This window comes from Aphelocoma coerulescens, chromosome 8 (genome assembly GCF_041296385.1).
Source record: "Aphelocoma coerulescens isolate FSJ_1873_10779 chromosome 8, UR_Acoe_1.0, whole genome shotgun sequence".
NCBI classification, from domain to species: Eukaryota; Metazoa; Chordata; class Aves; order Passeriformes; family Corvidae; genus Aphelocoma; species Aphelocoma coerulescens.
Window position 1 is genome coordinate 18,448,665 of NC_091022.1, and position 24,910 is coordinate 18,473,574.

At 37.1% G+C, this 24,910-nt stretch overlaps 1 protein-coding gene across 7 annotated transcripts in view; it reads left to right on the forward strand.

Annotated features, from left to right (window-relative positions):
• COL24A1 (collagen type XXIV alpha 1 chain) overlaps nucleotides 1-24,910 on the forward strand; it is a 127,220-nt gene that overhangs the window by 38,564 nt on the left and 63,746 nt on the right. For 6 of the 7 annotated variants that reach the window (XR_011152419.1, XR_011152420.1, XM_069022919.1 and 3 more), the window contains exons 11-20: nucleotides 274-327; nucleotides 1,025-1,069; nucleotides 6,063-6,116; nucleotides 8,614-8,658; nucleotides 12,656-12,709; nucleotides 12,801-12,845; nucleotides 13,255-13,308; nucleotides 13,925-13,978; nucleotides 15,638-15,691; nucleotides 22,663-22,716. Coding sequence is in view for 5 of the 7 variants with exons in the window: in XM_069022919.1 (XP_068879020.1) it covers nucleotides 274-327; nucleotides 1,025-1,069; nucleotides 6,063-6,116; nucleotides 8,614-8,658; nucleotides 12,656-12,709; nucleotides 12,801-12,845; nucleotides 13,255-13,308; nucleotides 13,925-13,978; nucleotides 15,638-15,691; nucleotides 22,663-22,716 (513 nt within the window). In the remaining 2 variants the exon portion in view is untranslated. The remainder of the gene's footprint in view (nucleotides 1-273; nucleotides 328-1,024; nucleotides 1,070-6,062; nucleotides 6,117-8,613; nucleotides 8,659-12,655; nucleotides 12,710-12,800; nucleotides 12,846-13,254; nucleotides 13,309-13,924; nucleotides 13,979-15,637; nucleotides 15,692-22,662; nucleotides 22,717-24,910) is intronic. The other variant, XM_069022922.1, reaches the window with a different exon arrangement.

Sequence of the window (24,910 nt, forward strand, 5' to 3'; positions counted from 1 at the left end):
TGCATCTGGTGCAACCTTGTCTTATTAGAACACTTTCTTAGTACTTCTTTATTAACTTATTCTGTACCCTTTTAACAGGAAATTAACAGGAAAATTAACAGGAAATTGTTTTTGCTGTTGGTTGGAGAGTAAATCCTAGTCACATTTAAATTTCTAGAGCTTCACTGGTAGTTTCAAATGAGCCTGAATTTAATCCCTGTGTCATGAACTTATATCTGGCCAGTACTGAGGGACAAGCAGCCTTGAAATCAAACATTGTTCTTATGTTTTTAGGGCTTCATTGGACCTCCAGGTGAGGCAGGACAACCAGGACCTGAAGGAGAAAGGGTAGGCCTAGTGGAACATTAATGAAATGTTGATGTTTATGTGGCAATGCAAAATATGTTAGAATGGGGGGAAATGTACAAAGTATAATGATTCATTTAAGTATTTTTTGGTTAAAAGCAAAACTGATGTGAAGAAAATAAGATGAATAGGTCATACCCAATTAGTCTAATCAGTGAAATGCCCTGGTGCTGAAGTAAAATGGGGAGCAGCTGTAAAGTATTATTTTACTTTAGTCTACAACTGTGAGGATTAGGGTTATTTTTTTTCTTCAGCAAAGCATGAATTAATTTTTTTTTATTCGAGACATTTCATTTTGTCAATAATTTATATTTGGCTCTTGTTGGATAATCTTTGCAGTAGAACCAGCCATGGAAGTGTTAATCTCTATCACTCTGTGCTTGAGCTTTTTCTTATTTCACTTGAGCAAAAAGGCTGTCTGGATGTATACACTTTGATGGAAGCAGGACAAGGCCCTTTTTCACAGTTGTTCAGATGTTGCCACTGTAAAGACAAGCAAAGTTTACATTTCTGCTATAGGACATTTTCTCTATAATACTTTGCTCAAATCCTTTTTAATTTTTTTTTTAATGGTGGTGCTTCTCACACTGTCTTTTTCTAATCAAATGCGGGTTTAATTACTTGAATTTAAGTACTGAAGAAAAGAAAACCTACTTATCATGGGTTATTTCTTTCTCAGGGTATCCCAGGCCACCGTGGAAAAAGAGGTCCTAAAGGGAGACAGGTAAAGCTTCTAATACTTGTTACAATTCCTGGTGCCAATGTCAATCCACCTAGAATTAACTCTGTAACTTTATTCAGCTGAAAAAAGTTTTATTTTTTCCACATATGACTTTCTATTGTTTTCAATTAGTACTTTTCAGAACTGTGGATTCTGTGCAGGTTATAAGTGCTAGATGTTCTGAAGTGTGGAAGGCTAATCCCTGTGAGCCTTGTGATAGGTTACTGATATCAGCTGTGAGGAGGGTTAGAAGGTGACAGAAAAACATAAATACATTCTGTAAAATTTGTGTTAGCACAAGGTGCGGATATGATGCAAGCTTTATGAGTCTGGTGTTGGTTTGGATGAAAATCAATTGCTTCTAATGTCTGATATTTCTGGACTATGGTAAATTAAAGCTGTCCTCTACTTAATATATATTTCTACAGCTGAGAATAAACACAAATCTGCCAAGTATGCATTATCAAGGTTTACATATTTCCTGTGGTGTGTCTTCAATGCCAAATGTTTTGTTTTCTGTCGCAACCATACTATTTTAGTTCTTTGAAGCTATCCAGGAGTTTCCAATTTTAACTTTCTTGTGGTTTGAGATTGGAAAACGCCATAGGGTTCTCCAGTTGTGCCATCAGTTGTGCTCACCAGTTCAGATTATTTTCATCTACCATGTTGAACAAGTTTGTTCAGCAGTAATGTGATCATCGTCATTTGGCCCTTGATGTATGCTGTGAAAGTTGTAGAGGATTCTGTTTAATTATGTTTTGTTTTCTATGTGATCTAACACCAGCCAAAAAAGCCACTAGCCTACAAGAATTGCTTTGATATAAAGAAAGGCAAGCAAAGTGCCATTAATGAATGCAATGTGCTCTTTCTAAAGCTACCATCAGACCATACTGTAGTTTGCTTATAATTTGGATCAAATGCTACTTTTTGCATCTGAGTGTTGGGCAGGAAGGGCTCTGTGCCATCAATACCTTGCAGAAGTTCACAGTGTCTTGTGCTAGTGAGTCACATGCAACATTATGAAAGAGGAGAACGTGGATGAGAATCAAAGGCTTGTGTTCAGTGTGGAATAGGAAGTGGAGGTGACAGCAGAGAACACTGAAACACGTCTTGGCTTATCTTGTCAGTCTCTGTGGCAGGTTTTACTGAGGATTCTGCTGCCAGTGTAGTGGTTTGTGCAGTATTTGTCCCCATCCATAGCAGTCATTTGGTGCTGTGAGCAGTCATTAGGTGCTGTATGCGCTGTGGTGAGCAGCTATTTTCCATTCACAGTAAGAGCACAGCTTCTGTCAGTGCCAGGCTATGTTCTATAAGGACTTTTTTTTATATAAATCTGTTCAGAGAGGATTCACATAGGTGACAAGGCACCAAAAGCACCTCTGTACAACGTCTGTGATTACCTTCATTCAGTATTGATTTCTTTGTAATGTTGTAATTTCCAATTCCTTTCTATGATCTATAAAATACTTATTTGACTAAAGGCTGCTAATGGGGGGACCAACCAAGAGAGCAATCACATGGGAACCTGGCTTGAAGTACTTTGCTGGATGACAGGCTTAGAGATGATGTGTTATTTTAACCCCTAACAATGGTAGCTGAAATGACAAAGTCTTTTGGCGCAGTGCCCTGGAGTTAACAGTGCTTTGGGCAGGGCATTGTCACTAAAAGAAATTTGGCATGGGAATTCTACAGTGCCTGAGTTCAGGCTCCTCACCTTTTGTTCTAGGTTGCAACTTATTTCTTTGGGCAAAACTGTCCCTAATAATACTTGAGAAAAAAAAAACCAACCTGTCTGACTGGCAGAGATCTTTTTGAAAGAAATCAGATCCCAAGTATAATCTCATTTTTGGAAGGTAATTTTAAAGTATAGAAGAAGTGGATCATACAAGGGATTGTAAATATTTCATTCATAAAGTGCTGCTACTTAGTAGGTTTACTGAACAGTTGTTCATATTTGTAACATTTCTGGCATATTTGAAATGGAACAAAATACTCAATTGCCTGAATCTATAGAGTGAGGATTTGTTTGAATTTTAGATTGGTTTTGCATACAATATCATTTTAAGAAAATATTTCATGGTAGAAGTATGTGTTCAATTTCTTTCCATTGTATCACCACAATATGAAATTTGGCTAGTTCTGCAGTTTTTTTAATGCATTGTCTGTCCTGTTAGCATGATGCATTTTGCCTTTGCGTACACATTTGGGGGAAGATTTTTATCTTCTATCTGTGATTAGTTAAAACCAGTTGTCAATGTGTCAGAACAGACCTTGTAAATTTTACCAAGAATTTAGTAACTAAGTCCATTGTAACTGTACAAATAGTTCAGATTCTGTTTTATATTAAAGTTATGAATATTCATCATTTGTATGCTTAATAATAATGTTAAATTATAATATTGATTTAATAAAACACTTGTTGCACAGTAGTATTATTATATTGCTTCCAGTTTTAGACTTTTGTGACTGATCATTTTGCTTTCATTTTTCTACTTACCAAGATAGATTTTTCAGTATCAGTTCAAAGACACATGCTGTTGAGAATGTCCTTATGATGACTGCAGGTGGTCCATCACTTTTGTAGCTCTTACTATGCTGGGATTGTGTTATATCATTTGTGACCAGCATCTGGGATTCTGTGTGGCTGGTAAAACTGTCCCACTGCATCCTTCATTTCCCCTTTGAGTTTCAAAAAAACATACCTGTGTGTTATGACAATTCTGCCTCTTCCAACATCTACCAATGGTGGGCAGTACAACCAAAATATGCTATATAGCAAAGGGTCATGAATTAATCTTTGTCTACATCCTCTTAGTTGGTAGCTTTTAACAACATAGTCACTCTCAAATATCTGTTTTGCATGTGTAAAATTTTACACTACATTTTCAGAGTTGGGAAAAAATTTGACCAATGGTGTACACCTTGGGAATCAATTAAATCTGCTTTATCAACCATTAACCTAAGAACCTCTACTTTTTAAATGATAAGGAAGCAACAATATGAAGACCTGTATTGTTAGATCTTACAGTTATGGCTGTAGATTCTTATTTGTGAGTTCCGTGGTCAGATCCTGAACAAAAAATTCATTGTTGTGAGAGGAATTCCTGTGTTTAGCTTTTCTGAATTGACAGGAGAAAGTGGAAAAAATCTCCAGCTAAAATCAATCCAAAAGATGCTATAGGAGACTGTCTTGGATTACTTCACATTATCATACATGATGCTGACAATTAATAGCTATTAGGTTGTTTCAACAGATTTTGACAGTGTACATGCATGTATATATATGCATAAAACATTGCCTTCATTTTTATAGAATTTTGGCTTGTTACTAAAGCCAAATATGGCTTAAGCAGGGCTTAAACTGCTTTGATTTATTATATGATTTTTCCATCTCCTTGACACAGTTTTATATTGTCTTCCTGACTACTGTTCATATAATACTGTATGATATATATCCCCCATTCCATTAAGGAAAGACCCTGCTGTAGCAAATCCTGAGCTGGACAGATGTGTGGATGCCCTCCAAACAAAGTAGTTTAAAAAGGCCAAACAAATTGTACATTTGACCTGTAGCAGGTTTGAACATGGCCTTACTGAGGTGAAAGGTTAATGCCTCAAAGTACTGTTCCTGATACACACAGAGGGGTAAAAAGATATTGAAACACTGAAAAGACAAAGAAGAGCATTTCACATTAAAATTATTGTAAGGATGGAATTTGCTCCTTTTCCCCATGGGGGATGGATTAGTAGTGCTCAGGTTCTTTGTGGTTGATTTCTTGAGGTCAGTGCATCTCTCAGTTACCTCAGTACTCTAATAATACTGTGTGAGATTTATCAGTTCCAATAAAAGTCTGTTTGGTTTGAGTGCCATAGCTTGGATTTTTCCAGGTAGAATCCCTTTCCAGCTTAGTATTTTGCAAATTTTCTGGTAAACTCTTATATGGACCTTACACTGTAGTTAAAAACAATTTTGACTTCGCTGTAGATTTGTGCTACCTCCATTCTCCCAATTCCATACAGTGATAGCAATCATGAAAATATTTCATGGTACTGCTTCAAACTAATAGCATGAGTTTCTAGTTAGCTACATCTGGCTCTTCTGGTAAAATAGTGAGATCTGCCTAGCAATACTAAACTGATAAAAATTAATTCAAAAATACCTCCCCCCCAAACCCAAACAAAAAATCATATCACTTTTCCCCACCAACTTATGTGCTTCTGCAGTGGGCAACATCTGAAAGAAGTAAAGCAATTTTCAAAACCCTAACAGGAAGGAAGGAAGATTAGAGCCAGTACAGTGGTGGAATTCTATTCCATTTTCTTTCTCAGGCAAGAAATGGAAATTTTGTTTTAAGCTTTGACGCTTGACTTGGCAAATCAGATTTTTTTCCTATTCTGATAATCTGGTCTCTGAAGTCAAAACTCTCATAAAATAAATGAGGCTTTATTATGTCTTGAGTTATTGTTTCAGTGTCTAGATGCAGACTATGGCAAGTGTTCACATTGGTTAGAAAGATGTTGTGCCAGAAAGACGAAAATTTTGATTTCTAATGAATATGAGATGCCAGTCATTAATATTTGGGGATGAGTTAAGGAAAGGAGGACAGACGTTTTCATGAATGTTGAAGCTAACAGGAAAAAAAATTAAGTTAAAAATAATAAATAGGAAAACGGGATCCAAGAAAAAAATTCAAGTGACGCTTGTTTAATATTGGTCTTAAAGTAATTCTGATTTTTAAAGTAAGTCTGATTTTTAATATGCTTACATTGTGTATAGTTGTATCATTTTGGGTTTATGATTTTAGGAGACAAAAAAATGTCACTATTCTGTTCATTTGAACCTTGTAGCTGGTATTTTCTGCTTTTCCCATTCTTCCATCACCCTCCCTGAATCTACTTATGATGTCTTAATTCATCATAGCTATAGGAATTCAGTGTTCACCCCACCTTTCATGTCTTGAATAATGAAGAACAGGTATTTTCTATTCTGCTTTAGGGTTTTCCAGGTGACTTTGGAAATAGAGGCCCCCCGGGTCCAGATGGAAGTCCTGTAAGTATCGAATTGTGTCTTGATTAACATGATAAAATTTGTAACACTGAATATTAACTCCCCTTCAAAATTAAAGGAGACTTTTGTCTCAAAAGAAATGTCTTGAAGTCCACAGTAAAATTTTGGACTGTTAACTTTTCCATGCAAATCGGTAGGAAACTACTATAAAAAGTATAAAAAAGAGGAAGAAAATATTCAGAAAGCTGCCAAGAGAATGCATTTTCCACTGCTGCATGTGCTGACTACCTTAAGAGTCAGATCTCTTGCTGTCCTCACTGCATTACTGATGAATGTTGTCTTAAAAAATTCTTGTATTAGATATGACTTTGTGTTGTTTATTTATACCGTTATTCTAAGATTACCTTAACAAAATAGGATTCTTCCTACATGTAAAACCTCAGCTACTGTGTGCTTGTGCATTTGATAGTTGATTTCATCCTTTGAGCTGGTACTGAACACAATGATGCTAGCATGTCATTCAGTGCATTATAATCAGTGTGATAACAGCTTTGTCCTTGGCAGTGTGTGCAGGCCTAAAGTGCCCTTGCAGTGTGGTGTTCAGACTGTGGCACAGTCACGTCACTTCGCAGTGCTGCCCTCAAAGGAGCTTTGCTGTCTTGCTCCATTTGTAGGGAAACTGGCTGCAGACTCCAAACTCAGGTTTCCTTTGGTGTCAGAAATCAGTGAAAGGGTTTGGGCAAGAGAAGAGAACAGCAAAAAGTGCTGGGTACAAGAGCAGCTGATTTAAATCATCATGTATTGTTGGATGCTCCTTTGGAAACTGCTATCAGTTTTCGTCTAAAGATTTTTCTGATAGGGAACAGAGTCATCAGCTGGACAGAGTTTCCCTCCTTTTTGAAGGTCTGCCCTGACACCCATCTTAGAAACTTGTTTTAGAAAAGCTTACATGAATTTTGCTTGTGGGTTATCAATGTTTGGTGCCAACATTTTGGAGCACAGGAAAAAAATTATTATGCATTTCTGGTCCCTAAGGCAAAGTTTCCCTTGTTGGAATGTCAGGTGATATCAGCATGGTTTTCATCTTGAAAACCCACTGAGGGGTTGAGTGTCACCAACCGCCTTGCAAATGATATTAGAAGGTGAGTTCTTCCTTCCCCTCTTCGTACTCCCAAGTCTCCCTCCATTCCTGATAAAGCAGATATTGTCTTTTCACCAGATCTACAGAACAGTACTTTAACAGAAATAGGCTCAGAAAGCCTGGATCTGAAATTACAGACTTGCACATTACAAAGAAGCCTGTTTTAATGCAAGCATTTGCAAACAAGTTCCATCTAATCTGCCAAGACAGCTGCTGATGTTACTGCGTCCTTCGACAGGCAGCAACCCCTCTCCCCTCCTCCCCCAAAGCTCACCCTGCAGGGCTTGTTCAGGCAAGGGGCCAGTGCTGCAGCTGCAGGGGGCTGCAATGCTAATGGCATATTTACAGAGCCTCTCTGTGAGCTGGCAGTGGAGATCAGGGGCTGCCTGGGAGGCCTGTGACAGCAGGAACTTGAAGGAAAGACATTTCTTCCCATGTGCTGACTTGACACTACTGACATTTGTCTCCATACCTAATTTCTTCTGCTTAACTGACTAATGCCAGCCTTCATTTCCACAACACCCTCTCAGTTCTCTGAGGATGTAGGTCTGCCTTGGAGGATGTTGCTAGAGCATTCAGCTTCACCTGTGGATAGTTTGGAGCAGGTTGGAGAAAGTGTGTAAGGCACCCAAGGAGGGAGGACAGCATGAAGATGTCCTCTGCACCATGTCCAGCAGCCATGCCCAGCTGGACACCTTCAGAATGGGCTTAGATTTGCTCACATAAAGCTTCCCCTTCCCTGCAGGTGCCAAAGGGCTGCAGTGAACCCTCTGTATGTTATCAATTGAGTAGCAGGTCCCAGGTGTTGGGACAGCTTGCATGAGACATGGTGACCTGGAGGGCTACAATACCTGTTTCACATAGGGTAAAGAGACCTAGCAACTGTTCTCTGCAGTGTTTTAGCCTCTTCTGAGTTAAACTGTGGCAGAGGCAGTAGTGGAATACTGCTGAATTTTTAACTTCTGTAGGAAGTACAAATACCGTAGTTTGTATCAAGAAATAGTTTTTCATAAAGAAAGTGTAGCCTCTATTGGCAGAGGACTTTCTATGAAGTGAGATGGTGTTCTTATTTATTTTTCAGAGGAATTTTAATAAATTTGTTTTCACCCTCAAAAAAAATTGGTTTTTTTTTCCTTCCACTATAAGTATCATGGTTAAAAAAAAATCTCAATATTCCTACATTAACAGCAGAAGTGTTTCCATGAAATACCTGGAGATCTAATTCCACAATCCAGGGATCTTACTAAGCATATTTCTTTATACAGTGATAAGCTGTCACTCTTTGGAAACTCTGTAAAAATCACAACTGACTTGCTTTGTAGATCTCTTTTATGTTATCACTGGGATTTCTTTTTAAATGGTAAAATTCAGATAATCTAAGATTAACTTTCTTTAAAGGGAATTGTTGGTGGTGTGGGTCCTCCTGGATTTCCAGGACTAAGAGTGAGTATAGTTTTATTACATACTTTGATATGGCTGCATTAGTGTGTTTGCCTTGTGTGTTTGTGAAATAAAAACCATTATGAAAATTCAAGGATTTAAACAGATTTTGTTTTAGATAGCCATGATTTGAAACAATATCACTCTGCAAAACTGCTGTCATGTTGGCAGCGTGGAGCATTTCTATACTTGGTGTGGATTTATAGGCTTGTTTCTGATCCAGTGTGTTTGGGTTTTTTATTTGAAATAACCAAGTTTGCTAGTTTATAGCACTAAAGCCAGTGTAACGAGTGCAATGGTCTCAAACATTTTAACAACAACAGCCCTCATTGGTCCTGATATACAGGACCAAATTCAAAGCAGAATGAATTTCTAAGCAAATCACTTTATAATGTATATAATATCAATTAATTTTTTAATATTTGTAGAATAAGGCTGTGATGCTCACTGTGGAGCTGCACACAGTAGTTGTATCTATCAATCGTGCCAGAGAAGCTCTGAGTCCTACAGGAGGTGGGAAAGACTTTCATACTGAGTAGTTTCACTCCCTTGGCTTTTTATAATTCATGTATTTACTCATAGAGGACCTCTGATTCTTGATATTGTCTCAGTCATGTCTGGCTACACAGCCACATTCTTAACAAGGGAGAAATAGCATGTTTACACTTGAATTAAGAAAGCCATGATTGTCTCCTGTTTTTGCTTTGTGTTCGATATCTGCTGATCTGAAACATTCTTGATAAGTTTGTTACCTTACACTGATGGTCATCTTATTTTTCCTTTGAAGCACAACAGTTGAGTTCAACTGTTACTCTTTTTAATTATATGTTCATAACAAAAAAAAAACCCTGTAAGTAATCCCTTGCTGCCTGTTTAGGACTGTTATGGCATTGCTATAGTGAAAACAAAAACGTGATCAATCAACCTCTGTAGCTTCCAGCCTTCGTCATGCCATGATTTTCTGTGTTCTTGTCAGTTGACATCTGCCAATTGAAGCAGTCATGAGACTGCAGCTTGCACTCTTGAGAATTTGCTTGGAATTATGGTTTGCTTTTCTCTCGTACATGACTGTCTTTGGAATTTAATCTCCAAGACTTTGACAATTGTACAAATGTATCTTAGGTTTTTTTAAAAAGCCTACTATATGTCACTTCTAAAAAGATACTGATTATTTTGACTAAAACTTAGCAGTTTTGCTTTACCTAGAGCTCATGGGCATAAATGTTTGCAGGTCAAAGCTGCATGTGCCTTCTTGCTGAGTTGCAGTCACTTACAGAGAGACTGAGTGTCAATAGTTCTTTGTGAAATAAGAGAAATAATTTTCAGTTACCGGTCCAAAGCTTTTGCCACTGGTACATAAATGAAATATAACCATGATGAGACTGTTTCTCGGGGGAAAAAAAGTTGATGGCATGTTTAGATTTTGAACAGCATGAAATTAACAATTGTTTAGAGTGTGAGTTCCATTTGAGTGGCCTTCTCTTGTTTATATGTGGGACTCTTTCACATGGTTCCAGCAACATCACATTGGTTACTCTGGTTTCCTCTTTCACAATCAGATAATTGGAAGAGCTATGCTTTGTTCCAGAATTTCTTTACAAGGGACCATTGCACTCTTTAATCTGTAGCAGAATTTCACCAAGTCCCTGGAGGAATTTCAGGTGACCCCATCATCCCCTAGCACAGCCTGTGTGGTGCAGCCCTGTTCCTTGACCTCACTTGCTCTCCAAGTGGGTCTGTGCTCCCTGGCCTCAGCCTTCTCTTGTCCAGGCAGATGCTAGTGGTCATCCAAAACTGAGTAAAGAACTACAATTCTCAATGCTTGCTTTAAAATCCTTAGTCAATCATAACACATTATACTATTACAGGACGCAGTATTGAACATGAGATTAAGCACATTCTTCTGGCAGAAACCAAGTGCATTAATTCAAGTACCTTGTCCAACCCAGCTGTGTGCAGTGTCCAGAGTTAGTTATATTTTTGTCTTTGTTCATGAGAACAATGGCAAAATGAGCAGCATCAGCAAGTTGAGTCCAGTAATTCCTTCCATCCATGATTTCTTTCAATATACAAAGCTGTTGCCAAGTTCAGAGTTTTGGCTGTCTGGTCAGTCTTTCAAGACTTAGCAAGGCCATGAGTTTTAATAAGATGAAGAGTTTCAGAAAATTTACTGCTAGATATACCCAAATTAGTATTTCTTTTTAATTTTTAAATTTTTTTTTGGCTTTTAAAAAATCCTACTTTATACTAGGAAAACATTAGTTTTCCTTTTCTGGTATTTTATCTTTTTTACTTGAAAAAGCAATTTGGTTTTAGTTTCTCTTGTCACATAGAAATGTTGGAAAAGGTACACTTTATGTAGCTGCAGGTTTTATCTATCAGCAAGTTTTATCTGAAGTGATAAGCATGTTAACATATAGCAAGGCTGCTATAGGTGGAGAATGATTAAAAAACCTGACAGACTTACTAATTCAACACTTTTCTTATCAGCAAGATAATTTTCCAGTTTTACTTTTGTGTAGTTCCAGTTCTTTGCTGTTAATTAAGTCACTCAATGTATTTGGAGATTGTGACAGGAGTTTAATGAACCTGAAAGTTGTAAAGCTGTTTTGGAATTTCTTCCCATCGCTTTTGCAAGCTAAATTTCCCAGCATAGTATCCCTCTGTGATTTTCCAATCAATCCTATTGTTACCATAAGTGTGCATTTCAGCATTCAATATCATTAACACAGAAATGCCTTGCTGAACTGGAATATGTAGCACAACTCAGAGACAGCAAGGTAAACAATTTACTTGATCAGCTAGCATGACAAAATATATCATGTAAGCAGTCATGGAAAGTTAGAGCAATGTAGAGTGGCAATTTTCTTGGGAGCTCTACCAAGCACCATTAAGACACTAAGTGACTGGTCTTGCCTTTTCTTCAGTGAGCCATAAGTCTGATGGTGGCTGCAGAAGAATGTGATTGCTAACATTGCTGAAAGAGTCTCCAGAGAATAATGAATGTGTGCTCAACTGGAAATGCATAGATGTCCATCTCATCTTTTCCATGTCACTCTCAGCAAATGGCAAAAGATTTCTTTATTCATATGTGTTGCTAAAGTCATGTGTAGCCACAGAAATATAACATTGCCTTTTTGCTTTTTTTTTTTTCTCACAAGAGTTGAATAGGCAGAAATTAGATGGGCTTTTCCCTTTGTAATATAGTTCTAAATATTCTAAGTCATGTCTTAATTTTAGCTCACTGTTTTTCATTAATATTATTGGTGTTGCTGTGCTGATCTTTTAAGATACTTAATTTTTGTGATTCACTATTTTTTTCTCCTGTCATAAAACTGCATAAATGAATCCCAGAAAAAAGAGTTGTAGTAAGGTCTCCGAAGGTACATTAGAACAGAAAAGGTTAGCATGCCCATTGGAACATAGGTTTGATTCTGTACGTTTGGTATTTTGGAAGAGTCACATCTCTATTTCTTTCTCTTTATTCTTTCTGTTTTGTTTGGTTGGTTTTTTTTTTTTAACTTGTAGAAGTCACTCATAGATGAGAAATCCAAGTAAAAGGACTATAAAAAGGCCATTTTTTATGGCCCTACTTATCATGGGATAATTTCTTTAAGCCAAATTCGGTGCCTACAGAGAAGTGCTGTCACGTAACTCTAATGACAGCAGCAATGGCCACTGAATGTGTAGCTGCAGTACAAAAGAAAGCTTTCTTAATTTGCATTGCCTAATACACTGTGATCTTCTCTTGAATTTATAATCCAATCTAATCTTCTATAATCAGGAGAAGAGGCAAGTCTTGTTTCTTGTGTTTCTGCTGATGCTGTTGGGAACTGTAAACGTGGAGGACTTACGATATGGATACCTTTTTTTCTCTAAGAAATTAGCCTAAAAAATATTTTGGTTTCTCTCTGCGGTGCAGAAAAATGCAGAATTCTGTCAGGAGTCTTTAAGTTACTCCATTTCATCAAATGCAGTCACCTTTCTTGCTGTTTGATAGGGAGACATTGGGCCAGCAGGACCAAGTGGACCATCAGGAATTCCAGGGCCCACGGTATGGTATAAAATGATCCCACAGCCCCATGCCTATGCTGCTTTCCAAATTATAGTCAAACACTGGATTTATGTTTTCTTTATTTTAACAGGGTTTTCTAGGGAGTGTGGGACAGCCTGGAATGAAAGGTGATAAGGTGATTTAAATATTTTCATTATCTTGGAGATATATAGTTCTTTCAGACTCCCTTCATTAAATCTTGAGCATAATGTACTTGGCAAAGCCTTCCCTTTTTCCTTTTGATTTCTTTCTCTTCTGACGTTAACTTTTCAAAATTATGTCTGTCTCATGATCTGGTACTTTAGACAACTTTTCTCTTGAAACATTTTTCTGAACAGAACACTAACTATTGAACATAACAATACCCAGATTTTTGTCTGTAGAGTTTCCTGGAAGAGGTATTTCAGTGCAATACCTTGCATTGTCAACGATCTACGTTAATTTTAATTAGTCAATATTGAATTAATCTTTCTCATTCCCTGTTTCTGAAAACTACCCATTTTAAGCCACATACATATGTCTGTATAATATTATATGTTGTTTAGGGTGAACATGGCCTTGCAGGAGAGCCAGGAGATCAGGGATACCCAGGAGACAAGGTAAATTATAATTGCATTGTTTTACGAAATTATCCAATTTCAGCAACTTCTTCAGGCTTGAGAGTCTCTTAAAATGCAGCAAGTCAGTTGCATAAAAGTAGAATGCAGTAGTAAAACTTTCTGGCTATCACTGAATTAACATATTTTTAAGGAATTCTGTGCTAATTATGAAAAATGTGAACAAAGACAAGTAAAGGGCACAGGCAAAATTCTGGCATCTGTGTGTATAGAGATGCATCAAACAAGGATTATGGTATGATCTGAATCTTACTAAGAAACTGTTGTAAAAAGTAGTTTTCCCTTGGCCCTCGAGGTTCATCTGCAACTCACCTGGACCTACTGTGGTTAGCAGCAGCACACGGTCTGGCATGCTCCTTCACATCATCAGACTGAGATAAATAAGGATCTTCTTTCCTGTTTGGCTAGTACATCAGAAGTCACTGAAATAGCACATCCTGTGAGAGCTCTTTTGATGAAAGTTGAATGTTAGAAGATAGTTTTCATCCTGCAGAATTCTTTTGAAGCCTGTTTCAGGTGTCAAAATACAGCAATTTATTGCTTCCAACGTAACACAACAATTCATTTTCATGTGTATTTAATAGCTTTCCTTTTTCAGGGTGCTCCTGGTTTACCAGGACTCCCAGGGATCAGAGGAAAACCAGGACCTCCAGTAAGTTTATGCATCGAATTTTGCTCTTGATATATCGCTGTGTGTTGTTGATACCTGATATTTTATACTACTGTTGATATTTGACACTTTTGTGTGGTTGTTATGTTCACAGTGCATGTAATCCCCTAGAAGTGACCTAATTAAAAGTGCACAAAGAATAAGGTCTAAGCTGCTTTTATTTCTAGTGACTGGTGTTAATGAGCGATTCAGATCCTAAGATGTGAGACTTTATTACGAGGATGAGTATATGTATCAAATTTTACTAGAGTGCTTAGGATATTTGATACTCTGTGACAATCACTGTGTGGGGGGGGGGAATGGACATGATGGTAATATTTGAAACAAATCCACTGAGAGCTTTGGGAACTTCAAGATGACCATTTGGACGAGCTGGATTTGGAGGTAGTGTGTGAGATATCATTAATAACAGCCAGTCATTTCTCACAGGGATGGGAATAGGCATTAATTCCCGTATTTACTGATTTTTAGCAACTTTAAAGGTATCTGTGCAGTGCTGCCACTTCAGCTGGGTTTGTAAATGTTGATGCAGAAAAGGCATACTGTACAGGGTTACCTGGCTTTTCCTGGCCTGCTCTTAGCACTAATATCCATCTCTTTTCAGTATGTAATTAAAAGTTGCCAATACTCATGCCAGTGTCAATTTTCTTATGTTCAATTAAGCCAATATCTGCTAAACCTACTTTACACCTCATGAATGTCATAGGCCCTTAAATTCAATAAAAAACACTTTCCTTGTCCCATACAATTTATAATGTAAACACTACTCCTGTGGTAAACTTAGAGAAATTTGCTTAAGCTTAGATGGGAAAACTCATCTTTTTTGCTTTTAAAGATGTAAGAATTTTCATTTAAAGATAAGCATGCGAATCAGCCTATTCCTGAAAGAGTTGTGGATTTTAAGCACAAAGCTGAATGTGACCAACCTTGTGACTTAAGTTAAATTAAACTATGAGACCTCAGTCCTGCAAGTAATAGAAATTGAACTTTGTAGAATAAATTTACAATTAAATCATTCATGTTAAAAATTAGAGAAATAGAGAAATGCTTTCCAGGTCAGACCTTAATTTTGCTCAAGTAACATCTAGTTATGGTGGCAGAAAGCTTGTGAAAATGTGGAAGAACAGATATAACTTAGAGAAATATTTTGGCCCCTTTTTTTTTGATTGGTTGAAATTTGTATTTAATGGTGTCAATATAACACGTGGATAGAACCTAATTTTACTGTTATTAAGCAAAAAACTGCCATTTCATTGGCTATGATTGGATACTTAAAATATATAAGTAACTGTGTAAGCCAATATCCATAACAATTACTTTCTGCATCTTTAAATAATACATAGTTTTTATTGCGAAAACAGCCATATATTTCAAGGGTTTTTTATATGGTTCCTCCCAAAACTCCCAGTTTTGTCTTAAACTAATTTGAATTTTTTTTGTTATGACTTCAAAGTGATGTGAAGAACTGGTTTTAATAGTATCCAAAGAGAGGCAGCTATAAAATTTCCTATTTAATGTCAAAATAATGTCAACATTTCTGTTGGTCTTTTTGTTAATAAATGTTTTTAAAATCTTTGTAATGATCTGTTGTGAAAAATAAATTATCATCAGAAATCTTAACTGTTTGGATTTTTTTTCAAGGGGAAAATTGGAGAACCTGGACCCAGTGGACCACTGGGTCCTCAGGGACCTGAGGTAAGGAATTGCTTGATAGCGATAAATTGAATGTCAGTTCTAAATCATGAAAATAAGAGGTAAATGGGTTTGCTTCATAAAAGACTGTCTTCTTAGTTGAATTAGGAAGATCTTTTTATTCAGTCATATTTGATTAATTCATTCTCCTCCATAAAGTACAAAAGATTCCAGCTCATAATTTTTTTTTCTGCAAAACATTAATGTACAGGATCTTTGAATACAAAGTAGTTCATTTGCTTACATGATTAGGATTTGCTGTCTCTTGAATCCAGTTGTTATGGGTTACACCTGCAATGAGACTCACGTGATTTCTGAGGTACACTTCCATTTGTAAATACTATGGCATGTTTACAAATGATATTATCCAGGCCTGGTTGCATATTCATCTCTTTCAAGAAACACAAAGAATAAACACCTGTTACCTGGGAAGCATTGCCAGGCAGTTGAATCTAGAAGTGGAGTTTCCTAAGAACTCCTTAGTGCAATGGAAGTCTGCAAAGAAACTGTACATCTCCAGGTTGTCACATTTTGGTGCTTTTTTTGCATTTATACTGTGGACTTTAAGGAAAAATGCTGTGGTCTGTATCAGGAAGATGTATTTATACACAGAGACATGTATTTGCTGGAGAGATGAAAGCAGAAATTGTGGATTGTTCTTTCTAATCAGCCTCCTGCAATGAATATATTTGGAGTTTTTTTTTGTTTGTGGTGGGGTTTCTTTGTTTATTTTGGGGTTTTCCTTTTTTTTTTTTTTTAAAAGGAAGACATTTATTAGCAATGATCTTTTTTCTGCCTTTACATGTGTTTGAGCATATCTCCTCAAACCAAGGCTCTATGTTCCTACCCTCCTTATTAGGCAAAAACGCTTGCTGAGCGAAAATTCACTGGAAAGTGCATTGTAGCAACACAAGGTGGTCTTGTCAGAATAAGTCTCTCTGTTTTCGTCAAAGGGTGTGCAGAAGACACAAAGCCCATGCTGCCACCCTCTGTGGCTCAGGATTTTAGATTTTTCAAGCCTCTTCATTATTAATGAAAGAGGCCCTTTCATCATCTCTTTGCAGAGCTTCCAACAAGGGAGACCTGTGGCAGGTTAATCCCAAATTGTTGGTCTTGAAGCCTGTGTCCTGCTGCCCCTGGTGCTTATGCTGGTAGTCCTTCATAGTTCCTTATTCCAGCACAGACATGTTACTCCTTTGTGTCTGGGGAAAAGATCATTGTTCTGGGCTAGTTACCCTCAGGGCAGATATGGATGGGAATCTTCCTGTCTGAAAAGCCCAGCATTTCCTCTTGCTCAGGAGTGCAGAATTACTTCATCATTAGAAGGCAAATAAAGTGTGTGATGCTAGATAATTAAAACTTGAGTGTCCAGATACTTTTTTTTGAGTAATTGTCTGCAAAATTAGTTGTTTTAAACCTACAAAGCAATGTTTCTCTTAACTTCAGTCATGCAAGACAGGTCCAAATAAAGTAAAAGGTTTTTCCAACTTTTACTTTGTAACAATATGGTCAACATATGGCAAAATAGAAACAGGATAGCAGCATACTGGGATTTTGGACAAATTGAAGATACTAGAAGTTCTGTAATGAAAGGAATTTCAAATAAGCAGCTTAAAACTGAAGAGTGTATCTTGCCGTCCTGTTACATTGTCTTATAAAAATAAGCTAGTTGTTGTTGCCAGAAATTATTTAGGCACAACTGAATGTATGAAGTATGAGCAAATAATGTAGATTTTTCCAGAAAAAAAATCTACTGTCATGTATCTGATCATGTCTCGTCTTCCAAAACCAGACAGCTCGCAGGTCAGACAGGGCTGCTTTCCTTGTTCCTGTTTGGTTATCTGAATGGTTAGACTTCCTGTGACCCCATGTCGAAAACACATTGTATCCTGTACTACATGTTCCCTTGATGTTTCTGAAAGTAGAAGAATGTGATGAATTAGTATCTTACAATGAGAGTACTTTGAATTGGGATAGACATGACAATCCATACCACATGCCTTCTATGAAAGATTTTATTCTAAAAAAAAGCAAAACCAAACCTATCTTGAGATTTGTTGGACTTTGCTGTGAGCAGGAGGAACAAGACTGTCTGCCCAGTGGCAGAAACTCTCAGAGACCACTTCCAGCTATTTCTCTCTGCTTCTGTCCAACACTTAAAACAGTGGGATTTATAAATGTGCCCTGTCCCCATGTTCAAGTTTGTTTTGGGTACATGTGATATAAGAAATTGGGGATCCTTTGGTCTTTCCAGCTGTACCTTTGAGTATTTCATTTCCAGTGTAAAGAATAAGCAGTTCTATCCCTGACTTTCTTCCCATGTAAACTGCTGTGACTCTGGCACTACAGCAGCTGAAGTCTGTAACTATCTCTGCACGCAGTGGTGGGAGCAGGGCAGGCAGACTTCAATCATCCTCACTGGGTTTTGTGGTTTTACATGCAGATCACCAGTGAATTGCTTCCTAAATCTTTCCTCTGCAGATGTGCAGCCAAGGTACAGCAGATCAGAGTTGAAATTAGCCACCCACCCACAGCCAGGGTCCATTTGAGACCTGCAGTGCTGATGGCAGGGGCGAGCAGAGGGAGGGACAGACAGAGGTCTCGCTCTCTCTCTCTGGGTGGCCGGACGAGGGTTGGCTGCCAAGTGGTTCTTTCAGTGCAGGAGTCCTGCAGTGTCGAGCCAAATTCTCTTCTGGGTGTGTTTCTGCAGAGCCAGGGTCTGTCGCGTGCCTGAATGCCTGCTGCTCACAAACCACTGGATATATTCAGTGAGCACTTTATGGAGTGTATTCTTCATCAGTTGACACATTTTGCTGCTTTGTCATGCATCTGAAAATGAACTGCCAAAATATGAAATTTCTTTAGAGCTTTGTTTTATTGGTATGACAACTGCAAAGTGCTGATCTGTTTTAACCCACAATGTCTCTGTTTACCGTGTACAGTGAAGTATGCAGTGCTTATTGTTAATGAGAATGAAATTAGACAAGCCTTTAACAGGCTTCCACTTGTATTCATAATATTTTATAGTAAAATTTTGCTCTAGGAATCACATTTAATTATCCCTTGAAAATGAAGGTGATAGTTCCCTTCAGATATGCCTTCAGATGTTCTCTGTGTGTTATAAATAGGTTTCATCTGAAGCAGAGAGCATTAGTCCCTATCTTCCATAGAACTTTTTTCATCTGTGCAGTGTTTTGATCCAAAGTCATTAGCTTACTCCTTCAGGATGGTACTGGCATGGGATTCAGCTGGTGTGTTTCATGCTCAAGGCAGCCTTACAAAGGAAAAGGATACATTCAAATAACAGTAAAGAGTCAAAAAGGCACACATTTTGTAAGTGAATCACTGGCTGCTTTGAGGTCTTCATTTAACAAAAACTTTATTTTTAGGGCATGTTTCACATGCACTATCACATGATTATTTGAGTTTTTGCAACCAATGCCATGTGTGCAGTGATAACATAGCCTCTGTTTCAATATTGCATCAAATAACTTGCATGCAAAGGATTTGTAGGAAATACAGAAATATACAATTTAAAGGCTGAATTAATTGCATGTTCTAGCATATATCTGAAGAGCTGCTCTTGTTGTAAAATTGTTTATACTCTCTACTTGCCTTTGCACAGAATCTTTATGTGGTTCTTTCCCAAATTTCAATGTCTGCGTAGCATGTCCTTTCAGAAGAATAATAAACACTCATTGGAGAATATAAAATCACAGCTCATTTTCTCAGTTTAAAGAGACTGTAGTTTTTTGCAGAAAACCTCTTTTTGTGATTTGATTATAATAATTAATATACCTCTAATAAGGTATCTTGTTGAAGTTCAGGAGCTACACCCAGTCAGTCTTGCTTCTGAAAATTTATTCTAAATTCTCATTCAAATGAATTGCAACATGTGGTTGAACTAATTCTTATTGGAGCAGGGAAATCTGGTGAATGATGGGACTACTGCAGGCCCTGGAGACATTTTCCCTCTGTGGTGCCCTTCCTCCAGTGCTTGTGTCCTGATCCCCTTGAGGGCAGCCAAGGGAGTGAAGATGGGTGGGCAGCAATGCTGGCAAATGTTGCGTGAAAACAGTTTGAAGTTGGATTCTGCAAATATGAGAGAATTCCCCACGAAAATGGAGTGTAATTTCCAAATATTTCTGATATTCTGCTTCCATATTAGCAGCCACACAGAAAAACAAACAAAAGAGAAGCAAAAGCTTTGGCAGATTGCTCATCTCTGGGGCACTGAGACATGCCCTAACATAGTAACAACTTGGTCATCTCTGCATTTTGTTGTTAATTAAACATTATGTAGATAAATGAGAGCAATAAATATGTTAATTTTGTATTTAAATGTTCAGTACAAAAAGCAACACTTCCACAGAAAGGTTAAAGCACATTTGTGTTAAGATAGTTTACACATCAGGATTTTCTGATGCCACGTCTCTTTTGATTAAATGAAGTGGATTCTAAAGTGCTTTGCTGGCAAAAGATCACATCTGTAGCAAGATTTTGAAAATAATTTGTATACTACCAGCTGCCAGGCTTCTGGCTGATGGAAGTTAAGACACTGTGTTTCCGTAGAAGAAGTCATAATATCAAGGGATGTTTTGTTTTAAACAGTCTCTGCTGAAATCTACATTGCAGCTGGAAACTGTACGTTAATCTCCTGGCCTTTCACTTATGGAAGAATAATGAATTTTTAATCTGGAGTAACTTCCCAGGGAGCTGGCTGCTGAATAACTCATGGCAAATTTAGATATCACTAGAGATGTATCCCACTTCAGTCTGAGGAATCTGAAAGGCAAGCAGCATTGCTGAGGTGTTTCAAGATCTCCTTCCTAGTTCATTTCTTTTTTTGGAACTCTCTTAAGTGGTTGTTTATGTCCTGGATTATTACACTTATTTCATGGATTATTAATGTGAGAACGGCTTAGAAACAATGTTCTAATACTGCCATAACATCTGCATTTTCTCCATGTTTGTGCTCAAGAAGAAAAGTTTTAACCCAGCTTCAAAGAAAAGATAAAAATTATGAAGATTTAAAATTTTTAAATTCATTGTTTAGTGTTGATGTTCTCAGGCCAGTAACCCTCCTGTATTCTAAAACTTTGCCTGACATGCAAAGATTTCAGAATACCATGTTTGTTCTATCTGCAATAGTACTTGTTCACACCTACATGGTCCTAACTGAATTCCCTCTAGAAGAATTTAAATAAATGCATAAAGTAGATCTATTCCTTTATAAAAGCATTAAAATCTTTCTAAATTAACATTTTTCTAGACAGATTGTTTTCTGGAATGTTTATTACCAAGAGGAAATTGTGTCTGTGTCAGTATTTAGCACTTGTTCACACATTAGAAACTTAAAGATTTACAGATGTATGAAAAAACTCACCCCATGGTGACTATTTAAGGTCTATAAATAAGCAAATCTAAAACTAAGAAAGAACAAGCTAAAAAATTCCAAGGAATTGGCCTAACTCTTCAGTGTTATTTCAGTAGATAATGGTAGCCAGGGTTAGAAAAAACCCTCCTCTTTTGGACTGTATAGAAATCGAGGGTGATACAAGTGAGCATTTTAGGTGTGAGTCTCAGGGCCTTGGTCACATGTACATAATATTCTCTGTGCCACCTAGAGGCATGTTGGAATTGTTGCACAGCTCTACTTGTAATTGCTGCTTTATGGTCAAAAAAAGGGAAACCACTGTGGTGTATTGTGAAATGTTTAGGGTTGGAGTTGTTCCACATCTTCTGAAAATTCAGACCATTTTTACTCTTTAGTGGTTTTCTTTTAGACCCATTAACATCCAAATCCTAAACCTGTTTTTTTAAAAATTGTTCTGAATATGTATGTGCTTTTTTTTCCATTATTGGAAAAAGTATGCGTGCAAAGAGTGATACTTATACATTTTAATCTGTAATGATCTTCTCTCAATGAAGAAGAAAACTTGTTTTTCCTAGTGTTAGACCACAGGTGTGCTTAGATGTAATAATAAATATTTTGCTCAGAGGGAGTGGCAATCTTGCTGTTTTCAGATGGTCAAAATTTAATGAAATGTAAAAGTTTATTTAAAAAGCAAAATTAAATGCAATCTTGGCAGGGGACTGAATGAGCCATGTGCTAACTAAAAGTTCAATTACCATTGCTTTGTTTTATCCTACAAAGGTAAAGATCAGGTATCCTCTCTGTTTTTTTATGAAATTCAACTCACTACTGTATTGCATAAGGGTTAGCTGCACCATTTTTTTCCCCTTAAAATATATCCATTTCTTATAAAGTAATCTAGCTGTAGCTGAATTCTTCTGACACAGAGGCATCCTCATGGTGTCCCAACTCAATGTCTCCTGGCCAGGTGGGTCACAGTAATAATTTTAGTTGATTCCTTTTCTGTGCATATTTACTTTTTCTTTACTAATAGCTTGACCTATACTACAAACTATTTCACAAAGGCCTGTTCTGAATAATGCTTCATGCTGGTGACCTTCAGTTACTGCCAGCCAGACCTAGATTATCACCTGCTGATTTGGAGGCAAAAGGCTTCTTAATCTTGCAGTGATCTTGTCCTTAAAGTGTGGCCAAGGATTAAAAGGCTTCAGCAGCTCTCTAAACTTTACTAAAAAGATAGTTGCATTCATAAGTGCAGGACCTGGTGCTGGCTGCTTTGTGGTGGTTTCTTCTGTCTCCAAAACAGTCCAATGGTTTAATTTCCAACATTGCTTAGCGGATAAAACGTCTTATCCTAAGAGAAATTAAATCCATGCTGACATCTGCTAAATTGAGTTTAACGAAAGCTGCCTAAAATCTGTCACTTATCCAAGTCCTTTCAAGGGAACATAATGGATTTTGACATTTTTTGGGATGGTAGAACAAATTTATTTCTTGTTTCTGTGACTCAGGTTTATTAAATGAATGAACAAAATCAAAACAAGTACATTGAAAACATTCCTACTCTGCAAATCATTTGTCTGTATGATTTCTTTAGGGTTTTCCAGGAGATATTGGTGTACCTGGATTAAATGGCCCTGAAGGTCCTAAGGTAAGATGATATGAAAACCTATTAAAAGTAACAGTAAATAGTGTAAATCTCCAAGGAAAAGGCTCTGAGAGATGGACACTGGCATTATGAGAAGATAATCTTACTGACACAGTGCAGGTACTTTGCCTCAGGTATTTATATGAGGAAGTTATTTGAATGTTTAATGTTGTCCACGCAGTTCTGAGAGTAATTACCATGTTAGGTGGAAGCCTGTAATGGCAAAATAAATGTGAGAAAATGCTATGTAGCTAGAAAGTAGCATATGTTTCACCTATATTTAAATAAAATGCATACCAAATGTATGCAGATCTTTGTATTACTCAGGTTCCACCTTTTAACAACTTTTAAAAGAAATAGTAGTTGAAGATATGGAAAAAGTGTATAATTCATGTGCCAGATTAAATTATAGATAAAATAATATCTATAACAATAAAGCATAAAATCTATCTACAAACCTGGGCCAGAATAGTTTAGCTTCTGCTCTTTAGTAGGCTAAAATTTTAGACCCCGCTTAGGCAATAATTCACGTGGATAGAGTTTTCAATGCAGTTTTGAACAAAAGCAGATGTAGAAAATTTTTTTTAAATTGGAAATGGTGGAGACTAACACAAATAGTGCAGGTGGCTCAGAAATTAACCCAGAGGAAGATGATTGAATAATATATAAAGATTGACTACTTGTTGAAAGGCAAGTACCAATGAAGTTCCTCAATCATCAGCCTTGGGACTATTCTTACATTGTATTTTCTGTGGTAAATAGGCACAAGTATGGCAGAATGAAATTCATATATGAAACAAAGTTGAGCATCTTTAGATTATCTAAAAGACTGCACTTTTTGCTAATTCATTCCACTTCAGTTATTTCAGATTGATTCATACAAGGACTAAAACAATAAATCCTACTATAAACTTAGACCAAAGATATTGCCAGATCTCTCTGAAATAGAAGCACAGTAATCCAGTTAGAAATTAAGTGAAACTGTAGAACACATGAAGCAAGATGTCTCATTAATGCCACTGCACAAAGCATGAGAAGGCTTTATCTCCTTAGTACAGTTCTGGGCATTTTTATTCCAGGACTCAACTGTGCAAGACCAGCAATATCATTTGTCCAAGAACAAAACATACAGGTTGTCTATGAGTAAACAGGCATGGAAATTACAACATTTTCTATCAACGGAGTTGCAAAATTCTGTAACAAACTACTCAAGAAAACATAGGATGGGGAGCAGTAAATAGTTTAAAGATAAAGTCTAATTGGTACCCAGAAGATTGTAAAAATACCTCCATGCCAAAGGTGATCATTCTTAAGAACCTCTCAAATAACCCAATTGCTGAAGCCATAGCTAATATTTTCTGCATCTCTTCTCTTTCAACCGTATCAAGAGCCTTTTACCAAAATAGACATGAATCTACTAGGAAGGCTGAGAACTACTTATCTGATGGGGCAAATTGAGGAGAAGTTAAAATGTGTTTCTAGAGACAGGTGTCCACCTTCAATTCTGATTTTTTGCTTTGCTAACTTGTTTGTATGCATGTACATATAACGTTAGCAGCTTTATATGAACGAGTTTGCCTGACCATTGCAGTGGCAGTTGCTCTTGTGTTTCTGAGTTACAAGGGTGTTTACTAAAAAACCGTGTGTTGATGAAAGACTGGGTCTAGGGAAAATATTGGAAGAGAAGTACAACAATTCTTGAACTGCAGTTCAGATTTAATCAACCAGGATTATACATGAATGATGCAACAGATCTAATCCCTGCTGCTCAGTTTCCTCAGTGAGATTGTGTTGTTGCACTTTATATCTGACGAGCTTTTGCGAGAATTCTGTTGATGTTTAATACATATGTTACTGATTTGTTGCCTTTTCACAGATTCCAGAAAAAAAAAAAGGAGCTAGGAGGTGGACTACAAAGTTTGAGACTCCATGTTCCTTTGATAGAGAAATTACTGAATAGATGAACCAGATTCATGCTCTCCAGCACATTTGGTATTAGAGACAAAAAGCTTAGATAGCCTGCCCTAGTCAGGGAGAACTGGTGGCTTACATTTGAAAAGAAGGATTACCAAACTGGAAAAGCTCTTACACTGCTCCCAGTACTGAGGGAGAAGGTCTGTGTAACTTTGGAAAAGTTTGGTTTTTGGGATTCCCAGCTGCCTTGAGTTGACTGCAGCTCTAAAAAATTTCCTCCAGC